Source organism: Triturus cristatus, chromosome 9 (assembly GCF_964204655.1).
Source record: "Triturus cristatus chromosome 9, aTriCri1.1, whole genome shotgun sequence".
Classification (NCBI taxonomy): domain Eukaryota; kingdom Metazoa; phylum Chordata; class Amphibia; order Caudata; family Salamandridae; genus Triturus; species Triturus cristatus.
This window is the reverse complement of record NC_140592.1, coordinates 209,701,714-209,727,921: the sequence shown is the minus strand read 5'-3', so window position 1 is coordinate 209,727,921 and position 26,208 is coordinate 209,701,714. Positions and strand designations below refer to the sequence as shown.

At 45.8% G+C, this 26,208-nt stretch overlaps 1 protein-coding gene across 5 annotated transcripts in view; it reads right to left on the bottom strand.

The window, feature by feature from the left end:
* The window catches only part of CFAP20DC (CFAP20 domain containing), a 1,691,586-nt gene that overhangs the window by 1,154,847 nt on the left and 510,531 nt on the right, over positions 1 to 26,208 (bottom strand). For all 5 annotated transcript variants that reach the window (XM_085624732.1, XM_085624734.1, XM_085624733.1 and 2 more), the window contains exon 7: positions 13,214 to 13,370. In XM_085624732.1, the coding sequence (XP_085480858.1) occupies positions 13,214 to 13,370 (157 nt within the window). The remainder of the gene's footprint in view (positions 1 to 13,213; positions 13,371 to 26,208) is intronic.

Sequence of the window (26,208 nt, the reverse complement as noted above, 5' to 3'; positions counted from 1 at the left end):
TGTAATCATTGATTGACTCTCGATAGCGACTTTTATTTCCTGGAGAGTAGTCTAAACGCCATTGTCTTTCAGTTTTCCGACAGTGGCGTTTCTTTTCCCTGAGAGCCTCCGTGTACCAGGGGGCAGTTTTGTGAGAGCGTTTCAACAAGATTTTACTTTTAGGGAGGGTGTCTTCAAGAGTTTGTTTGATCCAGTCTTCGTAAGCCTGGTTGGCTAGACCAGGATCCTCATTGTAGAGGGGTTGGTTGCTGGCGAGCTTGATGGACCATTCGTCGACTGAAAGGCGAGACCAGGCTCTGGTGAATCTTGTAGTGGGTCCAGTTGGTGGGGGCTTAAGTGTGGTCCAGGTGAAGGGGACCAGTAAGTGGTCCGTCCATGGGAGCGGAATTGGTGGTCCGGCTACCAGGTCAACACAATTGCTGAACACTGGGTCCAACAGGTGGCCCTTACCGTGAGTTGGGGTTTTGACATGTTGGGTTAATTGTAGCGCAGCTAAGTCATCCACGAGCGTGGTGACTGTATGGTCCAGTGCAGAGTCAAAATGAAGGTTGAGATCACCTAACAGAGTGAAATTAGAAGTGGTACTAACGCATTCCGCCACAATCGAAGGGAGAAGATTGTGGAATTGCTTAAGGGGGCCTGGGGGACGATAGATAAAGAGTTCCTGAGAAGCAGTTATTGGGGGAAAGTTCGAGACTGAAGGCAAGGCTCTCACAATCAGGAATGGTTTCAGAAGTAACTCGGCAATGAAACTGTTCTTTATAAATGATTGCTAGACCTCCTCCTCTCCCCTCAGGTCGGTCCTGCCGAATGATTTGGTAGCCTAGAGGGAGGGCGGTTACTAGTGCAGGGTCGGAGTCTATTGTGAGCCATGTTTCGGTCAGGAAAACTATGTCCGGCATTCGTTCTTCTAAAAGTACGGCAATTTCCGCTCTGTGTTTCGGCAGGGATCTGCAATTTAGCATAAACATACAGTAGTCGTGTGTCGATTCTATGGCCAGCTTAGGTTTGAGGGATGATTTACAATGTGGACAGGATTGTGGCATGTTTTCAGCGTGATAGCGATGCAGTAGGCAGTTTGTAGCAGAGGGCCTGAGAGTGTGCCTCAGTTTTTCCACATCTCGGACATTCTGAAGTAGCTCTTTTCCCCCAAGAGTAAAGATTGGCAGGTGTAACATACAGGTCATATATAGTCTTGTACAACTGAGCTTTCAGATTAGAAGTCACAAACATCTTCATTGAAAGGGTTAATGACATATCAATGTCCACATTGGGATTATTCAGTTTCCTTGACCAGCTCACTTCAGTAGATTCCACATCATCCCGTTGACTTTCGATTAGAATATCATATAAAGTACCAATCCTAGTTGTAGATTTGGCCATACAATCAAATAGAGGAATATTATCCAAAAGAATATCAGCGCTTTTTACATCCAGGATCGTATTTATTTGAATGAATTTAAATACATTATTGCTAGGAATGGAAAATTTACTTTGCAGTAGTTGAAATCTATTACCATACCCAGGCAGTAAGAAATCTCCTACCGTTAAGACTCCCAAATATTCCCATCTTCTAGATATATCATCATATAATTGTGATGGTAACACTGTAGAATGCCATAACGAAGTGTGCTTATTATAGTTAGGAATATTTAGATGCCTCATAGTTTTCCTCCAAATTCCCCAAGAGCTTGATATGATCTTAAACTTGACTTTCTTATAGTATGAGGGTTCCAACTGCTTTACCAGGAGACCATTAGCCTTATCTCCAATGAGCAATTCATAAATCGAAGGTATATACTTATCCCCTATTACTTTTTCAGGTATTTTGATAAAAAGTAATGCGGTCATCTGCTGGAGCAAAGTAGCCCACAGGTAAAATCCTAAGATAGGAATTGACAGGCCCCCTCTTATAACTGGTAGAGAGAAATAGCGAATAGATCTCCTTATCTTCCCATACCCCCAGACGAACTTAACCATCTGGGATTCCAGGGCCTTGATAATTTTATCATCCACTAATAGCGGAATCGCACGGAACAGATATAAGACCCTGGGTAGAATATTCATTTTGAGAAAATTACCTCTTCCAATAATTGAGAGATGCAGGCCATCTACCCTTTTTAGATCATTCTTAACCTTTTGGAGAAGAGGATCGTAATTTATTTTAATAATTTCCTCTGTCTTGGGAGATATATGAACTCCTAGGTATACAGCACTTTCAACCCTTCTTGGATCTTCAAATTGAATATTCTGAGTACATATAACCATTGTTTTATCTCTATTTAAAGAATATCCCGTAAACTGACCAAAGACTTGGGTAATCTGTTCGATTTCCAATATTGCCTCGGTGGGGTGAGATGTTATTACTGCCACGTCATCGGCATAAGCTAGGATTTTAGTATCAAAGGGACCTACTATAACTGGTTTGATTGCCTCTGCGGCTAACAGTTTTAGGATTAGGGGATTTATATAAAGGGCGAAGAGAATCGGAGAGCATGGGCACCCCTGCCTAGTCCCTCGAGATATATCAAAAAGCCTAGACTCCAGACCCATTACAAGAACCCTCGCCTTAGGTGTGTAGTACATAGCTTTAATAGACTTCACAAGACGGGGACCGATTTTATTTTGCTCTAACACTGCCCACAAGAACTCCCACGAAACCCTATCGAAAATCTTCTCGGCGTCCAGGAGGACCATCGACATCCGCCCCCGCGACATTCACGGCATCAAACAGAGCAATAGCCCGGCGGATATGGTTTGTAGTGCCCCTGCCCGGAATGAAGCCGTGCTGCCACGGGGAGACCAGATGCTCGACGACCCCCCTGAGACGGTTAGCTAGAATCTTAGAGTACAGCTTCGAGTCGGAGTTTATGAGAGAAATTGGGCGGTACGATGAGGGTAGGTTAGGAGGCTTATCCTTTTTGGGGAAGATCACTATGTTCGTTTCCGTCCATGACCTAGGAGGGGTGCCACGGTCTTGAATCCCTATACATAGATCGAGAAGTAACGGTGTTATGATATTGCCCAAAATTTTATATAGCTCCAATGGTATTTTATCCCGGCCTGCAGCTTTGCCTGGAGCTAGCTCTGTAAGGGCCGTTTGCACCTCCAACTGAGTTATATCCCTTTCTAGGTCTTGTCTAATAGCCATATCCATTCCAGGATTATCTTCTTGCTCAGCTGCCCACCTAGCAAGTTCTTCTTTAATTGCTACGGGATCTAGCGTATCCTCATTTTGATACAATTTCTGATAGTATTTTTTAAAGACTTCTAAAATAGTCTCAGGTGTTGTATGTTCTTGGCCATCTGCCTTAATGCTATTAATTATACTAAGAGATTGTTTTTGACGAGTGCGGAGAGCCAACTGCTTGCCGACCTTCTCACCCGCCTCGTAGATCTTATTGCGATGAGATTGATAAATCTCAGCCGCCCTCTGAGACAGCCTACTATTTATCTCCATTTTGAGAATCGTCATCTCTCTAAGAGTTGGCCCTCCATCACCGCCTTGCATTATTATAGTAGTATGCTTCTCCTCTATTCTGGCTAATTCTTGAAGCTGTAATTCGTTGATCCCAGCAAGTTCCTTCCTCTGTCTGGCCACATAGCTTATTGTTTCCCCGCGGATTGAAGCCTTAAAACAGTCCCAGACCATATCGCTATACCGATTGCAGTCGATAAATCCTTGCGCCCATACCTTAATATATTCTACATACTCTTTATTAACTAGCAATTTTCTATCAAAGGACCAACTTGACCGAGGTCTAGACATATTGTTAATACTCAGTGTGAGTACTAAGGGATTATGGTCCGAGATAATCTTCGGGAGTTTAATAATTTGTATCTTATTGGCACAACTACTTGTCATCCAGATATAATCGATACGAACATATTTATTATGCGGGTGTGAAAAGTACGTATATCCTGGATCCTGATGATGCTTCAGATCCCAAATATCAACCAAGCCTAAGCTTTCCTTGAGTTGTAAAATAGCTCTATATACCTTTGGTTTACGACCACCATATTTAAATTGATCTTGATTATATATTAACCCTTTTTGGGTCAGAGAGATGTTAAAATCCCCACAGAATATCAGTGTATGAGGCCAGGATGCTAGCTCCATTTCGAGATCGATAAAGATAGAGGGATCATCCTGATTGGATGCATAGATAGAGCATATAGTAATTCCAATTTTAAGCTCCACAATCATCCACCTACCCATAGGATCGGCTGCCTTACGTATGGGCTGCCCCAAAAAGGTTTTGCCAAAATAGATACACCTCTTGTCCTTGTAGTATGGCTTGTACTTACTAATAAATTAAACCCAGGGACCCTCAATACGTCTCTTTCTGCCCATGGGATATGGGTCTCTTGAAGACATATTATATCCAATGTATTTTGGGCAATTATCCCACACATTTGATCCCTTTTCCCCCTATCGTTGAGCCCCGCTATATTCCAGTAGCACAGTTTTAACCTAGCCATATTCTATTATATTTGTTTTCCAATCAAATTCTGCTGTTTGACCAAACCTAGCGATAATCTTATGAATTCCATTTCTATTTCTGTTTTTATTTCTACAATTACGGTTGCCATTTTTATATGCTTTCTCCCCCCTCCCCCCTCCCACAGCCCCTTCCCCTTAACCCCTCTACCTTCATCCCCCACCCTAACCTCCCACATTTGAGGCAATTAGACTCCATAAGATGGACGTGCAGTGCCAGACCAGTGCTCCCAAATAAATCTCTACAACTCTACAACTCTTGCCCATATATCTTTGCCAAATTTTTTATCTTTTAACTTTTCTTTTGCTTTTCCTTTTCCCCCCTTTCCCCCTCTTTTTTCTTCTCTATCACCTATCCCTTTTTTAAAAAAAAATAAGCCATACCCAAGGAGAAATAACACACAAGAGAGAGACACAAAAGGAAATTTTGAAACTTCACTTATTCCCAGATTTTGTCATTATATATGGGCAACAAATTCATCCCTAAAGGCTATCCAAATATTCCTTTGCCTTAATTTCAGAGGTGAAGAATTTTATCTGGTCTCCATTGCTAACTTTCAGCCGAGCTGGATTGTTTAAAAATGCCTGAAGCTTCTTATCATGAAACGGTTTGATGAGTTGACGTAAGCGCCACCTCCGCTCAACCGTTGCATGACAGAAGTCAGGACGTACAAAGTAGGTTATGTGTGCGCTAGTTTTTTTAGCCTCAGGTCTCGCTTTTTCCCAGACTGCCTGTCTCAGAAGGAAATTGCCAAAGTACACTAATAGGGCCCTCGGGTATGCTCCAGGTTTGGGTGTACTTCTCAGAGTGAAGGGTACCCGATGTGCACGCAGCACCTCTATATCCCATTTCCAGGCTGATAGCTCAGGGAGGGAGTCTTGAAATATTTTAACCATAAAGGAAAGAGCATCCCCCCTTCCGCTCCTTCTGGAACTCCCAGAACTCGTAAATTACTACGCCGTAGTCGATTTTCCATGTCTTCGAGTTTCCACATCATATCCGAGAGTTCTATCTCATGTGCATCGATCTTTTCACGGTTTGACCACTGGGAGAAGATTGCTGGTAGGTGTATACTCCCAAGTCAGGTCCGCTGAGTCGCTATGGCTTTTTCTATATTTAAGCGCCAGTTTCTGAGCCGTTCTAATCCCCTTGGTGCTAGCTTCTTCATCACTAGATTCACTCAAGCGAGATGCAGTATCAGTTGACCAACCCAGCTCATCTGAAAAAGAGTAGAAATCACTAGGATCTTTATCCTTGTCTTTATCTTTATCTTTATCAGGATCATCCTCACTGAAAATTTCAGAACTGAGTTGCGCAGGCTGGGAGCCATCCAGGAGTATTGCTGAAGCCTGGTCCATTTGCGGACCCCCTAGGCTATCTACTTGAATTTCAGCAATCCCAAAAGTAGAGAGCGCCGGTTGTGGGTGTTTAACCAAAGAGACAGTACTCCCGGGGTCTATGGCGGATGGTGTGAGGAGATTACTGTTATTTTTGCCCATTAATTCGGTCTGAGCATGCATTTGAGTCTCATATCTAGCCCCATTTGCTAAGTCCTTAGGAGCACGCCCTCTAACCTGGGGGGGGCTCCCTCCTCTCACCGTATCTTCCTGTGCCCGCATGTCTCCAGCCAGGACATCGCCACCCACATCGGCCGCGGCTTCTGCACCTGCACCGGCCCGAACAGCCTCTCCTGCAGACATAGATTCGGCCGTATACTGAACTCTTGGCTGACTCCTCCCGCCTCGACCCGGAAGGGGTCGCGCCAAAGTTCCGCGGAGGAGCTCCATCACCGAGGGGGCACTCTGGCCACCTTTCCGGGCACCACCACCCTGGCTCGGGACCTTGCAGGGAGCCCTCTCCGCTAATCCCACCGCAACAGGAGGCCCCTTCATGGACGTTTCCGCTGCTTCACGAGTGGCCAGCCTCGCCGCTCTTGCCTCTCTTGACCTCGCAGCCGCCGCTGCAGCAGCTGCATTCTTCGGAGCCATCCCGCCCAGACCGCTGCTCCGCTCCTGAGTCTCAGCAACACCCTGGTAGGTTTGGCGGCAGTTCTTATGGTTTTGACCGATATAGCACAGATATCGGATCACGGAGAGGCCGATCACCGCGGCCAGCGCTGGAACTTGGCTTTTAACTAATATTCTGTATTTCTCGGCTATATCCCCCTCCAGCATTATAGCATTATAGACTGCAACTGCTCGGCTCAGTATTTCATCATCCAATGAAGTATCCTTAGGCTTCCCTTCGCCACACTACATGTTTTTATTCAGAGTTCTGTGAGCACCGGTCGGACTGCACTGCGGTCTCAAGCGTCCGCCATCTTGCCTCAGGAAAACACAGAACATTTAATTGATAATTTACAGAGCCCTGACCTCTTACAACAGGTTAAATTTCCAATGCATGATGCCAATCACACACTAGATGGTATATTCACAAACAATCCTGATCTAGAGGTCGGAAAAACTTTTCCCCTGGTTTGGACTGATCATAAGGCCATTATGTTTAAATTAATCAGTCTAACCGCGAATTCAGTTTCCTCAACGGCATCAGAAGCGTCAAAATGTCACCCCTGGAAGAAAACTGACAACCTTAAATTAAACAATTTGTTGTGCAAATCTAAGCCTGTAATAAATGATGACGTGGAGCTAGCTGCCACCATGTATGATGCTTTGGTAGGTGCAGCAGTCTCCTAACTGGCGCCTTTAAAAAGAAGGCCAAACCAAAACTAAACTTTGGCGCCATGATATTCCCATGAGCTCAGACAATTTAAAAGGAAATGCATAACACCAAGAACAACTCTGGAGGAACACGTATGGCCCTGAGGAAGAAATGAAATACAAAAATATGATAAAAGAGTATAAAACCTTGATACAGGCAACTAAAAAACATTTTTACAGACAAAATCAGTGCAGCTGAAAACTCAACTAAGGTGCTTTTTAATACAGTTAAATCATTATCCTCCTTTTGCAATAAAAAAGTGATTACAACCAACCAATAAGCTCAGTGATGAAATAACTGACTTCTTTTTTACAAAGGTAAATAAAATAATTCTGGATTTTAAAAACAATACCGGACAGTACAAATTTGTCCTCTAGGACAGTAACGAAAGAGGAACTCACAGGGGATAAATTAACAGACTCTCCCTTGGAACTAAGCACTTTCATTCCTCTCATTGAAGAAAAGGTTGCTACTCTAATCAAAACCACTAAATTAGGAGCTCCCACTGACCCATTCACTCTGCAGGTTTCAGAAACCATCTCTGCTCATCTTTCCCTGTTATACAGGATTCTTGAGTCTGGATGTTTCCCAGATGGCTGCAAAAAAGAATTCCATTTTGTCACTCTCCCTTGACCCCTCAGAGGTGAAGAACTATAGACCTAGCTTGCACCTTGCCCTCCCTCCTAAGATCTTAGAAAAGGCCATGCATAAGGAAATTCCTACCTACTTTGAAATTATAAATTGTCTTCACCCTGCACAGCAATGACCTTATCAATGCACAGAATCAGCCTTATTGGGAGCCACCGGAGAGATCACAGCCTTCGTTGATAGAGGTGACAAGGCGGGCCTTGATCCTATTGGATCTGTCTGCCACATTTGATATGGTTGACCATTCCTCTCTGGTCAACTGTCTTGAAAGGATAGGCATCAAGGGTACAGCTCTCAAATTGATCACGTCTTTTCTGTCAAATAGAGAACAATGGTGGCCTTGGAGGATTTTACCCCCACCCCCTTTAAGCTTCTATGTGGGGTCTCTCCGGGATATTGATTAAGTCCAATCCTGTTTAATCCCTAAATTACTCCACTAATAGAACTTAATAGATCCTGTGGGTTCTCTGTATTCTCTTGTGTCGATGATACCCAAATAGTAGTATCAGTTTCACCGGAACCTGATAAAGTGGCGAAACATTTCAAAACCTGTATAGGTAGCATTGCCAACAGGATACAGAAGAACTATTTAAAGATTAATTCGGAAAAAACAGAGGTGTTTCTATTTGCTACCACCTTCTCCTTCTGGAACAACTCCTGGTGGCCACTCAATCCCCAGTATAGAAGGCAAGAAATTTGGGTGTAAGCTTTGATGCCATATTTGATACCGCCATCTTGTCGTTCTCAGGGCCGCTCCATGCGTCGGCGGGAATCCTCCTGGTGGCGGCATGAGCCCCCTGTAAGGCTCAGTGGACTTCTGTATGCCAGCACAGCAACGTGCAGTCGGTGTTGTGGAGAGAGGCAGTATAATGCAATTGGCGGCCCTCTTAGCGGCCTTCTATCTTGGGCAGCCACCACCCTGCCTGGTTCGGGGTCAGCCAACTGGGCCGCCGCACCACGGTCAGAGCACCTCCAGGGCAGAGACAAGCCCCCCACATGAAAACTCGGCTGTCACTGCAACACCTGGGGCAAGTATGGATATAGTCGTGTGTCCAGGAACTCAGCAAGGAACAGCACTTGGTGGTCTGGGCAGCGGAGGAGCGGTCGGCAAGTCTCACACCACTGCCATCTTGGCCACGCACCTTGATGTGTTTTTTAATGTAAGTTTTAATAACTACTCTATACTTCCATTTAATAGTAGTGGAATATGCTTCCTTTTTTTCATATAGCGCAAACTCGACCCAAAGGTATCAGAGCGATTTACATGAGCACCAGTTGTGTTGCCGACAGACACATTCTTTTTGTTAGGCATGGGGAGATTAAGTGATTTGCCCAGAATCTCTGGATGTTGAGCATCCCTGCAGAGACTCGAACCTGTTGCCCTAGCTTCGAGGTCGACCGCCCTAGCTATTAGGCCACATTCTCTCCAAAAATGCTACATCATTTTGCATTCTTTCTTAGCTTCTGCTAGTTCCATAGAGTACCACTGGCTGGTTGGAATAGAATTCAAGAGTAAGTCACTTTTACTGCGATAGCTTAATCAGGAGCAGTTTTGATCCAATGGTCAGCAGCAAGCACATTGTTTTCAATCAGATAAGATAAAGCTCACAAAGAGACCACTTGGTATACTGTACTGCTGATGCTCAGATTTTCAGATAAAGCACTGGATCACTGGGTATGTAAGAGTTGTACACATGTTAATTCTGAAGTGTCATATTGCACTTCACACTGCAAAAGAGACGACAATGAATGCAGTGTTATTTATTGATTTCAATATGTTTTCTTGATTTATTAATTACTTTTAGGTGTTGTTTTTTATTTTGTAAAAGTATTTTTGGCCATAAGCATAGCCCATGTATTGCAACTGGTGTACGAGTCATGATTTTCCATTTCTGTTGTGCGTGTTATAGACTGCCTACCGTTGTAAGTGTTTTTTGTTTGCTTTAATTGGCAACTACAACTCCTCTTCAGTCGCGTCATTTTCAACCTACATTTAGATGTTATAACCAAAGTGAACCATAACTTTACTCTGTCCTTTGTTTTTTTTTCAATTACTTTTGTTTGATTGTATACCACATCCAACAGTTTCCTACACCTAACCCACTGCATGCAGCCTACCCAATTTTGTTTTATTTTGGGGGTTGAGGTGTAGACCTTGCCATAAGGGTTGTAAACCCACAGCAAACGTCATGCCTGTTGATGTTAATTCACGGTACGCTTTAAGGGCATGTGTTGGGCCTTTTGTTGGGTTCGTGGACCTGGTTCGAGGTCTGTAGTTCTTTTCAGGTAATTTCTAAGGCTTTTTATTTAACCTATGTTTAGGTGTTATAACTAAAGCTATACAGCTAAACAAGTCACTTTAATCTGTTTTTTTCCACTGAATATTTGTAAGTTTTTGATCATATACACATCCAACAATTTCTTAAACCCATTTTCCTGTAGTCTGCGGACCCCTGCTGTACATGGCCTTCAACCAAGCCCTGCCCTCTCCAGAACCCGGCATGAACAGTGGGTAGCCAATCAATTGCAGGCAGCTGATCCCCACTAGACACAGCTTTCAGCTGTATCCAATCAGTGTTGGTTACTGGCAGCCAACATCACTGCGCGTAGTGTTCCGCCTTGTGCAGAGGTCGTCGGCTACAGAGCCTGTCTTATGGCTGGGTGCACTCACCCCATTTTGCCAGGACCTTTTTTTCCAAAGGGTTCGTGTATCCTATAATAGGGTTTGGATACCTGTGGCATCCTTCATGAGTTAGCACCACGCTTAAGAAATATATATAGAATATCAGTGTTTGAGGTGAGGTTAGGCACGAGAAGATGGGAGAGGATGTGGCTGAACGGGCTAGGGCGGTCGATCTCAACTTTGGGGAACCGGGTTCGAGTCTCGTCAATGAAGGTCAACACATCCTGTGATTCTGGGCAAATCACTTAATCTCTCTGTACCTAACAGAAATGAATGTGTCCTTGTGTAACTTAACTGGTGCTCATGTAAAGCGCTCTGATACCTGATACCTTCGGGTCAAGTTGGTGCTATATAAAACTCCGGAAAAAAAAGAACAAGTTGCTGGAGGAATACTGAAATTCGGAGTTCTAACTCCAGGCATAATGGCACAATATGGTATGCAATGAAACTTTCCATGACTTGACATACTTATACAAATAAACGAACAAAACTATGGTGTTAAGCTGTCAGTTATAACTTAGGTAGGGATTCGACTAATCAATAAGGGGTGTGTGAAATATGATTGGGGCTTCTCCAGCATGTGCCCGTTGTGTATTTTACTTGTTGAGGTGTTTATAACATGTACAGTACTTTTTGTTCATGCAATATGTCACGAATAATGGGTTCTTTAAAAGATTTAGGGCCTGATTACGGCTGCTTTGCGGTGGTGGTCCATGGACCGGCAGGCTGGTGTCCACCCGCGTATTATGACTTTGGTAGTTGGACTGCCAAAGGACCACTGCAACTGCCTGGGATCCCACGGCAGTTAAGCAGCGGTCAGAGGCTGCAACATGTTGGCGATTCAGCTGCAGCACCGCCAAGCATATTACTAGTTGCCTCACCGCCATCCTTTTCATGGAAGTGAGACTGCCATGATAGGGTGGCGGTGAGGCAAAAAAGAGGGCCCTAACAGGGCCCCCTTGTGCCTCTGTGCATTGGTGTGCATGCAGGGGGGCACATGTTTGCACCCCCAGTTCCTGCACTGGAAGGAATGCACAAAATTGTGCATTCCTTCCCGTGCAGGAACGTACTGTGGCGGTTCCACGGCGGTGCCTCCTAAGGTTCTCCTATGAGCTTTAGAGAGGCACCACCGTGGGACTGCCACATCACATCTGCCCACCAAGGATTACAGTCATAATCCGGCAGGCGGTGTGAGGACAGGTTTGGTAGTCCACCCGCAGGGCACTGGTATGGGGCTCCACAGGAGGACTGCCAAAGTCGTAATCAGGCCCTTTGTCTGATTCCTAATGCTCTTGTCTATTTGAGCATAGCTCACCAGGGAAAGGTGCGAGACACCTGCCAGTTTTTCTTTTCTCTGAAAAGGTTGCAGTGCGTTTGTGTTTTAGGAAGGCTACACGGGGAGATATCTATAACTTAAAAGTAACATGAAATGGTTGCCAGCATGCCCCTGGTCCCTACCGCTCGGAACACAAACAAAAGTTGCACACACAAACTGAGTGGAGACATCTTGTGGTATTTTATAATCCATTTCATACAAGGAAAGGTGCACCTGACGAACTGAGGTTTGTTATGTGCTTGACAGTTACATAGGATATATGCAAGTGGTTAGAAACAATGGTAAGGGGAAAGAGAGAAGGTAGAAATCGAAACAGTGGACATTCCAGAAAATGAATGCCCTGCTCTTACTTTCCATCTGACTGCATGGGGATTCCCACAATTAGGTGGGGACATTCGGAGTGATCCACTACATACCAATGAAGTTTTCTACTCATGGACTGATATACAAGCTGTGGAACCAGCGGGTTATGTGCTATCATAGATTCTTAGCACATTACCAGCTGTATAGGTTCACTGAAGAACCATTAAATGTACATTGAACACGAGACCTTTAACAATTTCAGGACAAAGATGGCCAACCTTAGCTATCTACACACCTCAACCGGACAAAGGTCAACTAGTTGATATGGATGACAACAATATACAGACAGTCAAGGCCAATTGTACTACAACAGCGATGTGCTGAGGTTACAGGCACTATCCAAACACCTATTCACGAACAATCCGCTGTCACTAATCCTGCAAAGAACAGCAGACCTCCATCCTTCCATTTACACTGCCAAATGTTAGACATTTCTTTAAAAGAAGTATAGATCCATTAAAGGACAGATGCTTCTTTAATTTGGAAACTTACCCATGGGGAGCTGGGCATGGTTCTTCCCCTAAGGCAAATGACATGATTCCAAAAGAGTAAGCTCTCCCACCTGGAAATCTTTTCCTTTGCAAATCATTTGCCACTCAAACTTGTGGTCGGTAACTGATCAATGGGTTGTGACAATACCTGTGGTCACAAACTATTGACACAATCCTTTGCAACTCGTAAATATGAAGGGGGCCCTCTATCTGCAATTTGGAAAGGGTTGCAAAAGCTCTTTTATGAGGCTGGAAAACGTTTGCAATTCGTAAATGGGCTTTTGAACATTGTAAAAAGCCCTTTTGCAGTTGCAAACCGTGGGATTTTGCTAAGTGAAGAGTTTTATTTTTACCACCAAAGGGCTTTCTACATTAGATCATTAGCTTAAAAAAATTAGTCAATCCTCTATTTAATACAAGGCATTACATCCAAACAATTGATGAAATGTGTAGCGTATTAGATAGGACAAACCATCTTCTTCTGAAGTATCCTGGGGCTTCAATTTCATGGTGAAGATCTTTCGCAGTTTACAATTCGCAGACACTATGATTCCATCCAATGACTGGAAAACAGCTCCTTTAAATACTTCACTGGTGAATGAGACCAGGTCAATGCATAAGTTGCACCACTGAATAAAAATACAAAAGGAAAGAAAAGAAAGAAAGATAATACTATTAGGTGCTTGCCATGTGTACTTCATTATTCTGTACTGCAATGATTGATGAAGGGTTAACCATCTATAAACATTATTTATCAGCCCGTGAAAATGAGAGACCAAATACTCTACCTCTACTGTAGATATTTTAGTAATCTCTGTAGTCATCGTGATCTCGATCTTTGACAGACATTTCTCGTTTAGGAATAATACCTCAACCTAAGGCCTGATTTTGTAAAAACTGAAAAAACTAAAAAATACGTTTACAACCATTGACTCAAACATGGCTATAAGGAACATTTCAGATTCGTTTCGTAGTTCGCAGAGAATTCACAGAGTCCTCTTTGGAAGCTGTGACTATCACAGCTTTCCAGAAGTACTCATGTATATCTAGTTCTTCATTTAAAATGCAACAGGGTACATTTAAGCAAGCATCAAGACATTGCTGAAGTGTGTTTGCACTTTCCCCCTCCATGCAGAAACAATATTCTTGCCAATTTAGGTATGTTCCTCACAAATTCCACCCATTTAAGTGACTTATTCTGGCCCTCGACTGGAGTTAATTTCTTATTCTATTTTGTGAATAGCAGAAATTCAGGTTTTGGGGTTTTCACCTACTTTTTTTTTTTTTTTGAAACCGTTTATTACAAGTCTTAAAAGTATACAAGTATGGGCCCACAACCTTCCGGCCGGCCGCTAGCAATGATAGGAACATACGACATACATTTATGGAACACGTGGCATTACAGGAGGAGCATTTCACAGTAGGTAACAATGTCAAAAGCCACATCATCCAGGCCCCATTATGCGGTTTCATTTTAAATTAAGAACAACAAAAATTAAAACCACACCCACAAGGCAACCCACAATCAAAAATAGCAGCACGTGCTCCCCAAGAGGGGGGATCCCAACTATACACAGAAGTGTGAGGAGGGGGAAGAGAGCAGAACGAGGACTGGGGGAACCCAATGCCCGGCAGCGGGGGAATGAGTCGGCTAAGGGGATGGGGCTGGCGAGGCATCAGGCAGCAGCGGTGGTGCGCAGATACCCCCTCGGTAGGCGTTCCAGGGGCCCCATACTTTCACCCATGTCCCAGGCTCACCCCTCGCCACATACACCACCTTTTCGCGAAACATGCACCAGTCCATGTGTTCTTTCCAGGCCGAGACCGTCGGGGGCCTCTGGGATCCCCACAGTTGAGCAATATCACGCTTGGCTATCATATATCCCAGAGTCACCCACCACGTCTGCGGCGCCGAGTAATCAGTCGGTTCCCACACATTCAACAGGCATCTCCTCGCTTCAGGCAACAGCGCCACATGCGTAACCAGTCGCAGCACCTCATGTACAGCACGCCAGAACCCCTCTACCTCCGGGCACTCCCACAAAATATGCATAAAGGTCCCCAAAGCACCACACCCACGCTTACACAACCCATCTCCAGCACAGCCCATACGCAGAAGCTTTGGCCCCGTCATGTAGACCCGGTGGAGTATCTTGAGCTGGACGAAGCGAAGGCGAGCCGGTATGGCCACCTCCTTCGGGGAGGCCACCGCGGAGGTCCAGTCCTCGTCGTCCAACTCCAGCCCGTCGGCAACCCAAGCCGCACGAAGGGCAGTCAACAGGCCCGAGCGGTCGTTTATTAGCTTTTTGTATATAAGGGAGATCGTGCTGTCCGGGATGTGCCCATCCAGCATTCTATCCTCCAGGGGGGAATATTCCGGGATGGAGGCAGCGTCCGAGAAGACGGATCCCAGCGCATGACTGACCTGCAAATACCGAAAGTATTCACTGCCCTGCAACTGAAATTCCGTCTGCAGCATATCGAACGTTTTAAATCCTCCCCTCGTCCAAAGATCCCCCACTTTACTGATACCTATTATGTCCCACTTCTCGAAGCCCTTAGAGGTCCACAGGGAACCTAACCGCTCAGACGCGTATAGAGGTGATGCCCGGGTCAAACGGTCCTTCCACCCCATAGCTGCATTGGCCGCGTGCCAGACTTGCACCATAACACGCGTGGGGCCCGTCAGACGAGCGTCGGGCGCGCTAGAGTAGAGCGCTCGAGTGTAGTCGCCACCTGGCAGGAGCATCTTGTCCATTTCAAATGCCGGGTTTAGGGCGGGCCCGTAGAGGCCATGGTTAATGGCAGCGAGCTGGGAGGCCCAATAGTACCGTTTAATATCCGGGAGGGCAATCCCCCCGTCAAACCATGGGAGCGTCAGCTTAGCCAGAGCAATGCGCGGCCTCCCGTTCCAGAACAGGCGGCGTTGCAGACTCTCCACCTCACGGAAGTAGCGCGCCGGGACCAAGTCCATAGTGTTCTGCAAAGCGTACAGAAAACGCGGCAGAGACATCATCTTGAACAATGCCGCCCGGCCGAGCGGCGAAAGCGGCAGGCGCTGCCAGCGTGCGACATCTACCCGCAGACGCTGGAGGGGGGGAAGCAGATTCCGTTCATACCGGGCCTCCGGGTCCAGAGTAATGAAGACACCCAGGTACCGAAATCCCTGCGGGGCGATCTGGATCGGACAGCCCCGCGGGAGAATAGGAGCCTCCCCAGAGAGAACATACACACACGATTTAGCCCAGTTGATGACGAGACCGGAGTTACGACCAAACGAGTGTAAAACATCAACTAGCACTATAAGTGAGTTACGTGGGGAGGATAGGTACAGAAGGATGTCGTCAGCGTATAAGGATACGCGGTCCTCATACTCGGGGGTCCAATGGAGACCACGGATGGAAGGCTCCCACCGCAGCCACTTCGCCAGGGGCTCCAAGGCAAGCGCAAAATGAAGCGGCGACAAGGGACAGCCCTGTCGCGTGCCCCGGCCCAGCTCAAACGGGGCCGATACTCTTCCGTTCACGACCACCTACGCCAATGGGCCCTCATACAACAGTTTGACCCAACTGATGAATCCTGGGCCAAATCCGAACTTCGCAAGCATCGCCCAGATGTATGGCCACTCAAGCGTGTCAAACGCCATGGTGGCGTCTAAGGACGCCAAAATGGCCGGTTCCCGTATAAATGGGACGCGCGCAAGCACCCCATGCAAACGCCGCAGATTAAGGGCTGTATTGCGATGGGGAACCTAGCCAGACTGGTCCTGATGAACCAGATCTCCCACCACACCGACCAGCCGATTGGCGAGTACCTTAGCGAGAATTTTGGGCTCCGCATTCAGTAATGAGATAGGCCGATAAGAAGTAACCCGATCCCGAGGTCGCTCTTCCTTGTGGATCACCACGATTGTAGCCAGACGCTGGTCAAGCGGGAGGGAGCCCAGCGAGTGGGCCGCGAGGAACATTGCGCGGAGGTGAGGCGCCAATGTATCCGGTCGCAGCTTATACAGCTCGATAGGGATACCGTTCGGGCCCATGGCCTTGCCAAAAGCGACCGAGCGTATGGCGAGGGCGATTTCATCGGAGGTGGGAGCGGCGTCCAGCGACACCCTGTCCTCCCCGGACAGGGAAGGCAGCGCGATATCCCTGAGCAGGGCACAGGAATCCTCTTCCGAGCAAGAAGAGACCGGGGAATACACCTCGCGGAAATACTCCGCGAAACAGGAGACAATTTCTTCTGGCTCAGTTACACACACCCCATTCGTTTTCTCAATCAGCGGGACCACACGATTCGCTCTCTCCTTTTTATCCAACCACGCTATCAGTTTACCAGCCTTATCACCCACATCATACAGTCGCCCCTGTTGCTCTCTACTAAGGCCCCTGGCCGCCTCCGTAACGAGGGCCCTATAAGCCGCCTGTTTGAGCTGGAGGACATGTAGTGCAGCATCCGTCACCCCATCTTCTAGATCACCCTCCAGCTCAACTATTTCAGCCTCCACCCGGGTCACCTCCTCCCGCTCGCGCCTCCGGGCGTGGGAAATAAGGGATAGGGCCTCCCCTCTAAGTACTGTTTTGAAGGCCTCCCACAGGGAGATAGCTGAAGGCACTGACCCCACATTCTCCTCAAAATAGCGCTGGAGGGATTTAATCAATTCAGCGCGAATGGTGGGGTCGCGCAGGTACCAGGAATTGATTGGGACCACCCTGCTCTCAGCCCTCGGGAAGACATCAAAATGCAACAATAGCGGGGAGTGGTCCGAGATACCCCGTGCCAAATGGCGCACCTCCCCCACCCTCCCGACATGGGCCGCCGGGACAAGGACATAATCAAGCCGTGAGAGACTACCATGGGCCCCGGAGTGGAAAGTGTATTGCAGCTGCGTGGGATGTTTTAAGCGCCAGCAGTCCACCAATCCCAGTGTATCCAAGAGGCCGGATAGCCACGCCTGTGCCCGGGGGAGGTCCCTAGGGGGGTGACGATCCACAGTCCCAGAAACCACCGCGTTGAAATCCCCCCCCACCACCAGAAGCCCCCCCGGAAGGCCAAGAAGGAGGCGCCCCAGATCTGCAAAGGTGGTCGACTGCAACCCCGGTGGGACGTACACTGACACAAAGACAACCACTTTGCCCTCCATTCTACCCACCAAGACAGTGTAACGTCCCCTGTCATCGTGGAGCACCTCATCAATTTCTAACGGGAGCGAGTTCTTTACCATGATACCCACACCCCTCGAGCCTGACGTGAAGCCCGAGTGGGCCACGAGGCGGTAGCCACGCCGATTCATGGCACAGAAGGAATTGCCAATAAGGTGTGTCTCCTGCAGGAAGACCACATCAGGCGAGAGTCGCTTCAAATACTGCAGGACCACACCTCGTTTGATCCTGTCCCCCAGTCCATTGACGTTCCAAGACAACAAAGTTAATTCCCTACCCCCATCATACACAGAAACCATCATTCGTCCCCCCGAGAGCACAGTAGAACCAACACAAAAAAAGGGTTGCCTTGTGATAATAACGAACAACACCCCATCCCTGCCCACCCACCCCAACAAAACTCCCCCCTCCCTGCACCCCTGCATGAGCCCAGACAGCCCCCCCAACGTGCAGTGTGCCTGTCGCCCCATAGATAGTTAAACTAACTAGACCCCCAGAGGAGGAGGGAGAACCCCCAAGAGATCCCACACAACCTCCATAGGAGGGGAACTTAAGCAATCCAACGTATAGTCAAAAATGGCATCATTTTTGTCCCGAGCGAGGCCTAATATTAGTCCCTCAGTCTTGATCCGGCGAGCCCTCTCCCCCGGCCGCTCCCCCCCCGCCACCCCGATCCCGATCTCCAGACAGAGTATCCAGCCAGTCCCCGGCCGCTTCGGGACGATCAAAAAAGTGCGTGCGACCTTCCACCTCCACTCGCAGCTTAGCTGGGAAAAGCATGGCGTACTTGAGATTTAGGTCCCGAAGACGGCGCTTGACACCAAGGTAGCTCAGTCTCTGCTTCTGGACCGCAGGGGTGAAATCAGGATAGAAATTAATGTCCATATTGTCAAGTCTAATCGGTCCCTGTAGTCTGGAGGATTGCAGGATAGCGTCTCTGTCCCGAAAATTAAAAATCCGGGCGATGAGAGGTCTCGGAGCGGCTCCGACCTTAGGCCTTCCCCCGGGAACCCTGTGGGCCCTCTCCACAGCAAAGAATTTACTCAGCCCCCGTGGCTGGAGATGGGTAACAATCAGGTCTTCCACGAAAAGGTCCGCCGCCGCTTCCTCACGTCCCTCAGGCACCCCGATGATACGGATGTTGTTCCTCCGGGCCCGACTCTCGGAGTCCTCCAGGCGACGATCCATCAGCGCACTCGCCCGAGCAAGCCGGCGCACCTCCGTTTGCAGGGCCGCCACATCTGTCGTAAGGCCCGATGCGGTGTGGGCCAAAGAATCGACTCGGTCGTTGGTCTTGGAGAGATCGGCCCTTATCAGGCCAACATCTACGAGGACCGAGTCGATCTTCTGCGCCAGTGTGTCAAAACGCTGGCCCACAGAGGCCTTCATCTCGGCGATGGCGCCCATGACATCCCGCAGAGTCAGATCCGTGGGCAGATCGGGGGCATCAGTAGGGCCCTCAAGGGACCTGCGTGGCACCTCAGGAGATCCCTTCTGGAGGGTATAGCGATCCATGCTGTTGGACTGATGGGCAGCGCCACGCCGGGTCGATTTTACCTTTGCCCGATCGCCATCTTGTTTCGTGGCCATGGTCCCAGTCTCCCGATCGCACCAGCCACGTCGTGAAGGGCGGGCAAGCCGGTCCACGGGCTCCGGGGGGGTGCCACCCCCAGATCTGCGGGGCGGATCACAGCCGGCGGGCAGGCAGGGTCCCCCAGCGAGGCCACACCAACACACAAAGCCCCGCGAGCCAACCTCGCATAGACAGCAATGAGGGTGCGAAAGCGAAAGTGAAAGTGTGGGTTACGCGAGCCACCAAGCCCTATCCGCCGCTGTTATTCACTTCGTCACTGGATCGCCCCACAACGCAAATCCGGGGTTCGGCCAGGAGAAGGCCGCAAACCTCAATCGGTGCTAAAGTCGGTGTCCGAGGTCCGATTTGGACGCGGAAAACGGGCGCCACCTCAGCTCAGGCTCACCAACACAGTCCCCTCATCTGGGACAGGATATGTTCAGGATAGTCATAGGAGGTCGCGGAGGTCCGCGGGAGCCTCGCACCTACGCGGCCATCTTGGTTGCGCGCTAGGCTCCTCCCTCGGTTTTCACCTACTTAAGCAGACATTCAGACCCTGAAATGCCTTAACCAGCACCTCTCAGCAGATTTGCTTCCCTACAAAATTACACTAGACTGCTGTAATATTATGTATGAACACAATTCTTTAGGAGTTTAATTTTACATTTTGTGAATACCACATGCGAGTCCAAACTCGTAAATAAAGATACTTTTTCACCTGAGTTCAAACATCTGTGATTCTGGCATATAGAAAGCATATTACATTTTATTCAGCACACGAGCTTGATATATCACACCAACAACAGAATCTCCAACCTCTTCCTCCTGTTTTGTGATCCTTGTTGATGAACTTGATGTTATCTGTATGCATATGATATGTAACTGTTGTTGTAATGTAAAGCGCTCTAATACTCTTAGTGAAGAAGAGCTAAAGAAAAACAGTCTAAATAAACAAATAAACACCATAAGGATGAATCCAAGTTTTTATTCTGTGTCTGATTGTATGTCATCCAATGTTCTGTTTACACATAAATGACCGGAATAATAACCATGCACTGGCCATTAAAGATCTGCTTCAGCATCATTGGTCAGAGTCAAGGGCAAATTACAAGGAAGCAGATCTTTAATGGTTGCGACAGCCCGCTGAATTGTGCTATAAAGCTATTAGAATATTCCACCCTATGAGAGAAAATCAAAAAGGGTGGGCACAAGATATAAAGGAGTCCAAGGTACAAGTCAGGGGTATACGTGGGTACATGGCGTTCGCCCACTATTTTCACAGGATGGACGCCATTCACCCTGCAAGAAGTGGGCCCCTCTGAAATATGCTGAACTTGTCCCGGTGTGATTTTCAGACACTGCGACACCTTCAACAGCGCCTGCACCTTGTCTCCTTTTGCTTCGAGCAGCAATGTGCAGGCGGAAAAGGGGCTTTCATATTTCAGACTCCAGCTGGGCCCATAACAAAGGATGAACTTAAGAGACCATCAGGCCCCGTTTTGTTCCACTATCCTGACTGGGAGCTGCCTGAGCCTCACACCAAGATGCAGATGCATTCGAGGCAAAACAAAGGCACACAGCTTGTTGTAATAACTTCAGCAATACTTACTAAAGACATGCTTTTTATGTTGTTTAATCCCTGTATATAAGAGATATGGATGTACTGTAATAATGGCAGATGTGTTGGTCTCTTCCAGTATTTACACACATAACAATTTAAATACATTTATTATTTTTTATTGTTTTTTTTATAGTGCTACTCATTCCAATGCAGAGCACTTTACATCACACATACGCATTATACATTGACAATAAATCCTATATATGTGTAAATCAATAAACAATATGTGTTACATAAGACTGTGAGGGTAACAAGGCGTAGGAGTCATATGTCCTTCATAGTTTGCTGTGCTATATTAGAAGGATTACAATTTTTGAACTGCCAGTAACAAACGGATCTCTGTGTTAAAAGCAGTAACTCACTTACCTAATTAACAAAAAATTAAAATCTGTAATCTGCATGTTGGATGATATGCTTTGCAGGAGACACATTAACCCTCCATGCTACTTTGATTCAAAACTGGGACTACAGAAAATTAAGTAGACTAGATTTCCTGCTATGTTCCTCCTTGTTGCCAACTTCTTTGTGGCAGAGTTAAAAAAAAAAAATGTATACATTGAGGCCCACATATTGCGTTGGGATTGAGTCACTTTTTTGACACAATCCAGACAACAAAAAACTAATTTGTTAAATCTCATAATGAGCTCAAATGTACTCATGATAGACCTGCGAAAAGTGTGTGAAGTGTTAAGATCTGATGTCACTTCTTGTGATGTCACTTCCTGTGAGGTCATGGGTTGTGATGTCACTTCCAGTAATGCTGTGATGTCACACTGTGATGTCATGCACCATGATGTCACTTGCACACTGCCTAACTTGTTTAGTCCCCCACTTCTTTTTTAGGAATTGTACCCTTAAGGGGTCTGTCTGCTCATCTTAACACCCCGTAACATCTGATTTGTCTATGAATGTCGGTTGCTACTGGGACTCACAATAAAAGACATTCATGGACAGCACACATATAAAGCAAAGATCACAAAAACTCAGGAGCCAGTGCCCCTCTACTGGCTTTGATAAGGCAAAAGAGGGAGAGAGTGATAGTGGGTGACAGGGCCTCTATAGTATCACTTCTCAATCTTTCCTCCTCCCACAGCAATCACTGCATAACTAACAGTGGGAGTTGAAGGGGGAGAAAGTCTCCACTCGTGATCACAGTCTGATGTTTTAAAAAAACTTTAGTGAGTTATCTATGATGTGTGAATGGCACACTTTTTTAAACACTTGCACACTCTTGATGTGACCACCCCGTCAAAAGTGCTCACAATTGGCGGCACTATTACACCATGGTTTTGGCCGCCAACCAGAAAACACCTACTAATCCCAGGCATTTTTAAAAATTAGACACCTGTGGAGTTTAGCGATGTGTGTCTTGCATGGATCCCACAACTTTTCCTTACCCAAAATGCCCTGCAAACCTTAAACATTTTCTGTGAGATAAAGTCCTGGAAAATACATGAATCACCAAAACTCCCACCACCCAGCATTTACACACTTCTCCTAATAAATCACCTACCCCACTGGTGTTGCTGGGCCCGCACAATGGACATTTATGGATCAAACCAAGGACCATGCTAAGTCAATATGGACTCCTCATGGTCACTGGCTTGTGGAGGGCGCTATGCCTAGCCACACAAGTGGAGTAGCATTGTTATTGGCAAAATTGTGGGAACATGAGGGGGTAGTACATTTCTGGACCCCTACTGATTTCAGAACTTTCTCTCTCAGAAATGTGAAAAAAATGTGTGTTTTTTGCCAAAGTTTTAGGTTTGAAGGGCAGTGCAGCTAAGAAAAGGTAGAGAGATTCAAATAAACTTGAAACAAAATTAGTAAACACCATGCCATTGTCTATCAAATTTTCAGTGCGAGTTAGAAGAATTCCAGAAATCACGGAACTTGATTCACAAAGGTAACTTACACTTGTGAGTATTTACACTTTTGAGTAAGGTTCCTACTTTTCGCACATTCCCATAATCTGAGTGTAAATTAGTACTAAACAAAAGTAGTAAATCCAGCACCACATATGACTAACAGTTGGTATTGTAACACTCGCCCACAGAAAATAATGGAGGTAGGGAACTAAAATAAAACCCCATTGGAAATAATATCAACATGTATAAAATAGTACATATTTATAATTTAATTACAAAATATTTCAATACCTTATTAAAAAGTAATGTAACAATAATTAGAATTAAACTTTTAATAATTATTAATGCATAATAAAACAAATTACAAAAAACTCTGGGGAATGTATTTTTTCATTTAAACATCAGACAAAAATATTTGAATTTAATGTATTTTATTTCCACTAAATATGCATTTCACAATTAAACTAAAAGTCTGGAGCAGTTTTGGATATTTTGTTCTACATTTAAAATAAATGTTTAGCATGAATTTACATTAATATTTAATATAAAAATATTTTTAATGAATATTTGAGTTTTGTTTTTTATTTTACCCAAACTTTACCACCGGAGACTCCAGAGTTGGAGCAGAGATATCCAAATGGTAAAGTATAGGAAAAATGTAAACGTTTATTTAACTCCAAAATAGATATTAGAAATGTTGCATGATAAATATTAATGTAACGTTCATTTTTATATTTTATTTTAAATGTAGTACAAACTCAAAGAGTTGCTACAGCACTGTTAACATAAATCTGAAATAAATTTTTTATTAACAGAAATATATAAAAATATATTTAAATTATTTTTCCGAACCTTACATTTTAAAATAAATTCTCACCACAAAATATTTTATTATGTATTAAAATGTAGTAAACGTGTTGTATAAAATGTATTAAAATTAATTCAGTTATATTACAATACAAACATCGGACCTCATTACGATGGCCGTCGGACGAGTGTCCGACCACCATTGTTTCGGGCTCGAGACTGCCCGACAAGGAATCGGAGGTCCCGACAGTCGTACACTTCTCTTTTTCCATTGTAGCTTGTGCTGCGGCCTGGAAAAGGGCTGCAGCACAAGCCGCAATGGAAAAAGAGATGTTTTTGAACATCTATGCACCGTGTGCCAGGCACCTAATGGTGCCTGGAACACGATGCATGCACACTGTGCATGGATGTTTGGGGGGCACCACATGCGCCCCCCCAGGCCACATAGCGGAGACCCATGGGGGATGGGGCCCTGCCAGGGGACGCAAATGTCCCTTTCTGGCTGCCTTTACATGGCGGTCGGACCGCCTTGTAAAGGCAGAGAGAAATGGACATCGTAATCCCTACGGTGGTGCTTGCGCAGACACCACCCCCATTGTAGGGATTACAGTTTGACCACCGGCCCGACTGGCTCCTTGAGCCTGGCAGAGTCGGCGGTCTTTCCTCTTGCCCAAATCACTCTGACTGCCGGCATTGTGATCCGGCAGTCAGACCGATACTCTGGATGTCGGGCAGACCGCCACTGACGGCTTGTTAGTGGTGGTCCATCCGACATCAGAATCAGGCCCTTTGTTACATTATTCACATTTAAAATACTTTACAATCAAATAAAAACTGTAATATCTTTTTTAACATTAAATTACATTAATTTATATTTTTAACAATTTTAAACAGTTTAACATTATTTCCCATGGGGTTTTATTTTAGTCCCCCATCTTCATTATTTTCTACGCGAAGGTACAGATACATGGCGATAAACTGTTTGTTAGGCACTTGCAGAGATATGCTTCATGTCTTGACTTCTGTGCTGTATTCAAAGAAGACCTAAAGAATGCCATGGAGTGTCTGAAGTGATCTCCTGAGAATGGTACTGTTCCATCCGCCATTATGAAATCTCTCCTCTATAATGTTTACAATTCCACTCTTCAGATTGTTATCACCTCATTGCCAAAGTCATTTTCTCTTGCTTACTTGATATCAGTTAACACCTGCCTCTTTTAAAGAAACCCCTGTGAGACTGGAGATTACCTTGCCAACTCTTAGGGAATCACCAACTTCCTCTATTAAAGCCTCCAAAATTAGCAGCCACCTCCTCTCTCAGTTCTATCAATAAGGTTCCCACACCAAATAGAGTACAGAAACTGTAATAATCCATGAAGCCCTGCAGATCATTGCAATGGAGACCCCTTCCTCCTTTGGCTTGATTGATTTGGATCCTTCTTTCAAACTGACATTCACTACATTCGCCTCCTAACCCTTAGCACCAGTATGTGCATTGGCAAAACAACCGTACATTACCACTTTTCTAGGATGCAACCATCAATATGAACAGAGACTCATTAAGGCTGTCCACTCTAAATCAACTGCTGTGTCACCCAGGCTTCCATCTTATGAGCAGTGCTCTTCAACTTCACTATTGAATATGGGGCTGTCCTCAGCAATCAAGGGATATCCATGCACTAGCAATATAACAACACTCAACAATGTCTAAAGTTATTGCAAGCAGGAGGAAACGTGCCTATAGATTTTGCCGCATCATAATTCAGCATTCAATATTATCCTCAAAATGAAGCACTCAAATACAAAATTTGAACTTCCATGCTCCATAGACAATGTCCCATAATATATACTTGACTTACCACCATCATAGCTTGTCAAAGATTGGACACTGAAATGGTCTGTTAAGTCACCTTCTTGATTGCATGACAAGTGGGCAATTTCGCCTAGTAGCCACAAGGACACCCTCCTCAGAACAGTATACTTGAAAGGTGTCAAGTGTAAGAGGGCCAAAGTTAGAAGGAAAATCCTACAAACAGGTTAAAACCACCTTTGAAATCCTATAGCTCTTAAATGAAGATACATATTCGATTAAAGAATGACAGCAAGGAACCAAACTCCTTCTGCCATCGAGGAGGAACGAGCCAAGTGACAATTCCAAGCAAATAATTCAAGACAATTCTCAAAAAGATAGGAACATGAATTTGGGAAAAATTAGAGCGAAAGGGTGCAGAACGTTGTGAAAAATATGGATCTGATGCATTGTGATGCATCCAGCACTTGGAAATGGCTTCTTATATATAATAATCACAAAAAATGACATCACAGGAAGAACTCAGCCTCCTCATGGATTGGGAACCTCAATTAACATTCCCTGGACTAGTCACTATCTTGAAATCGGCAGTTATAAAGAGCGTGTCTGTCCTCCTTTTCTGGAATCCA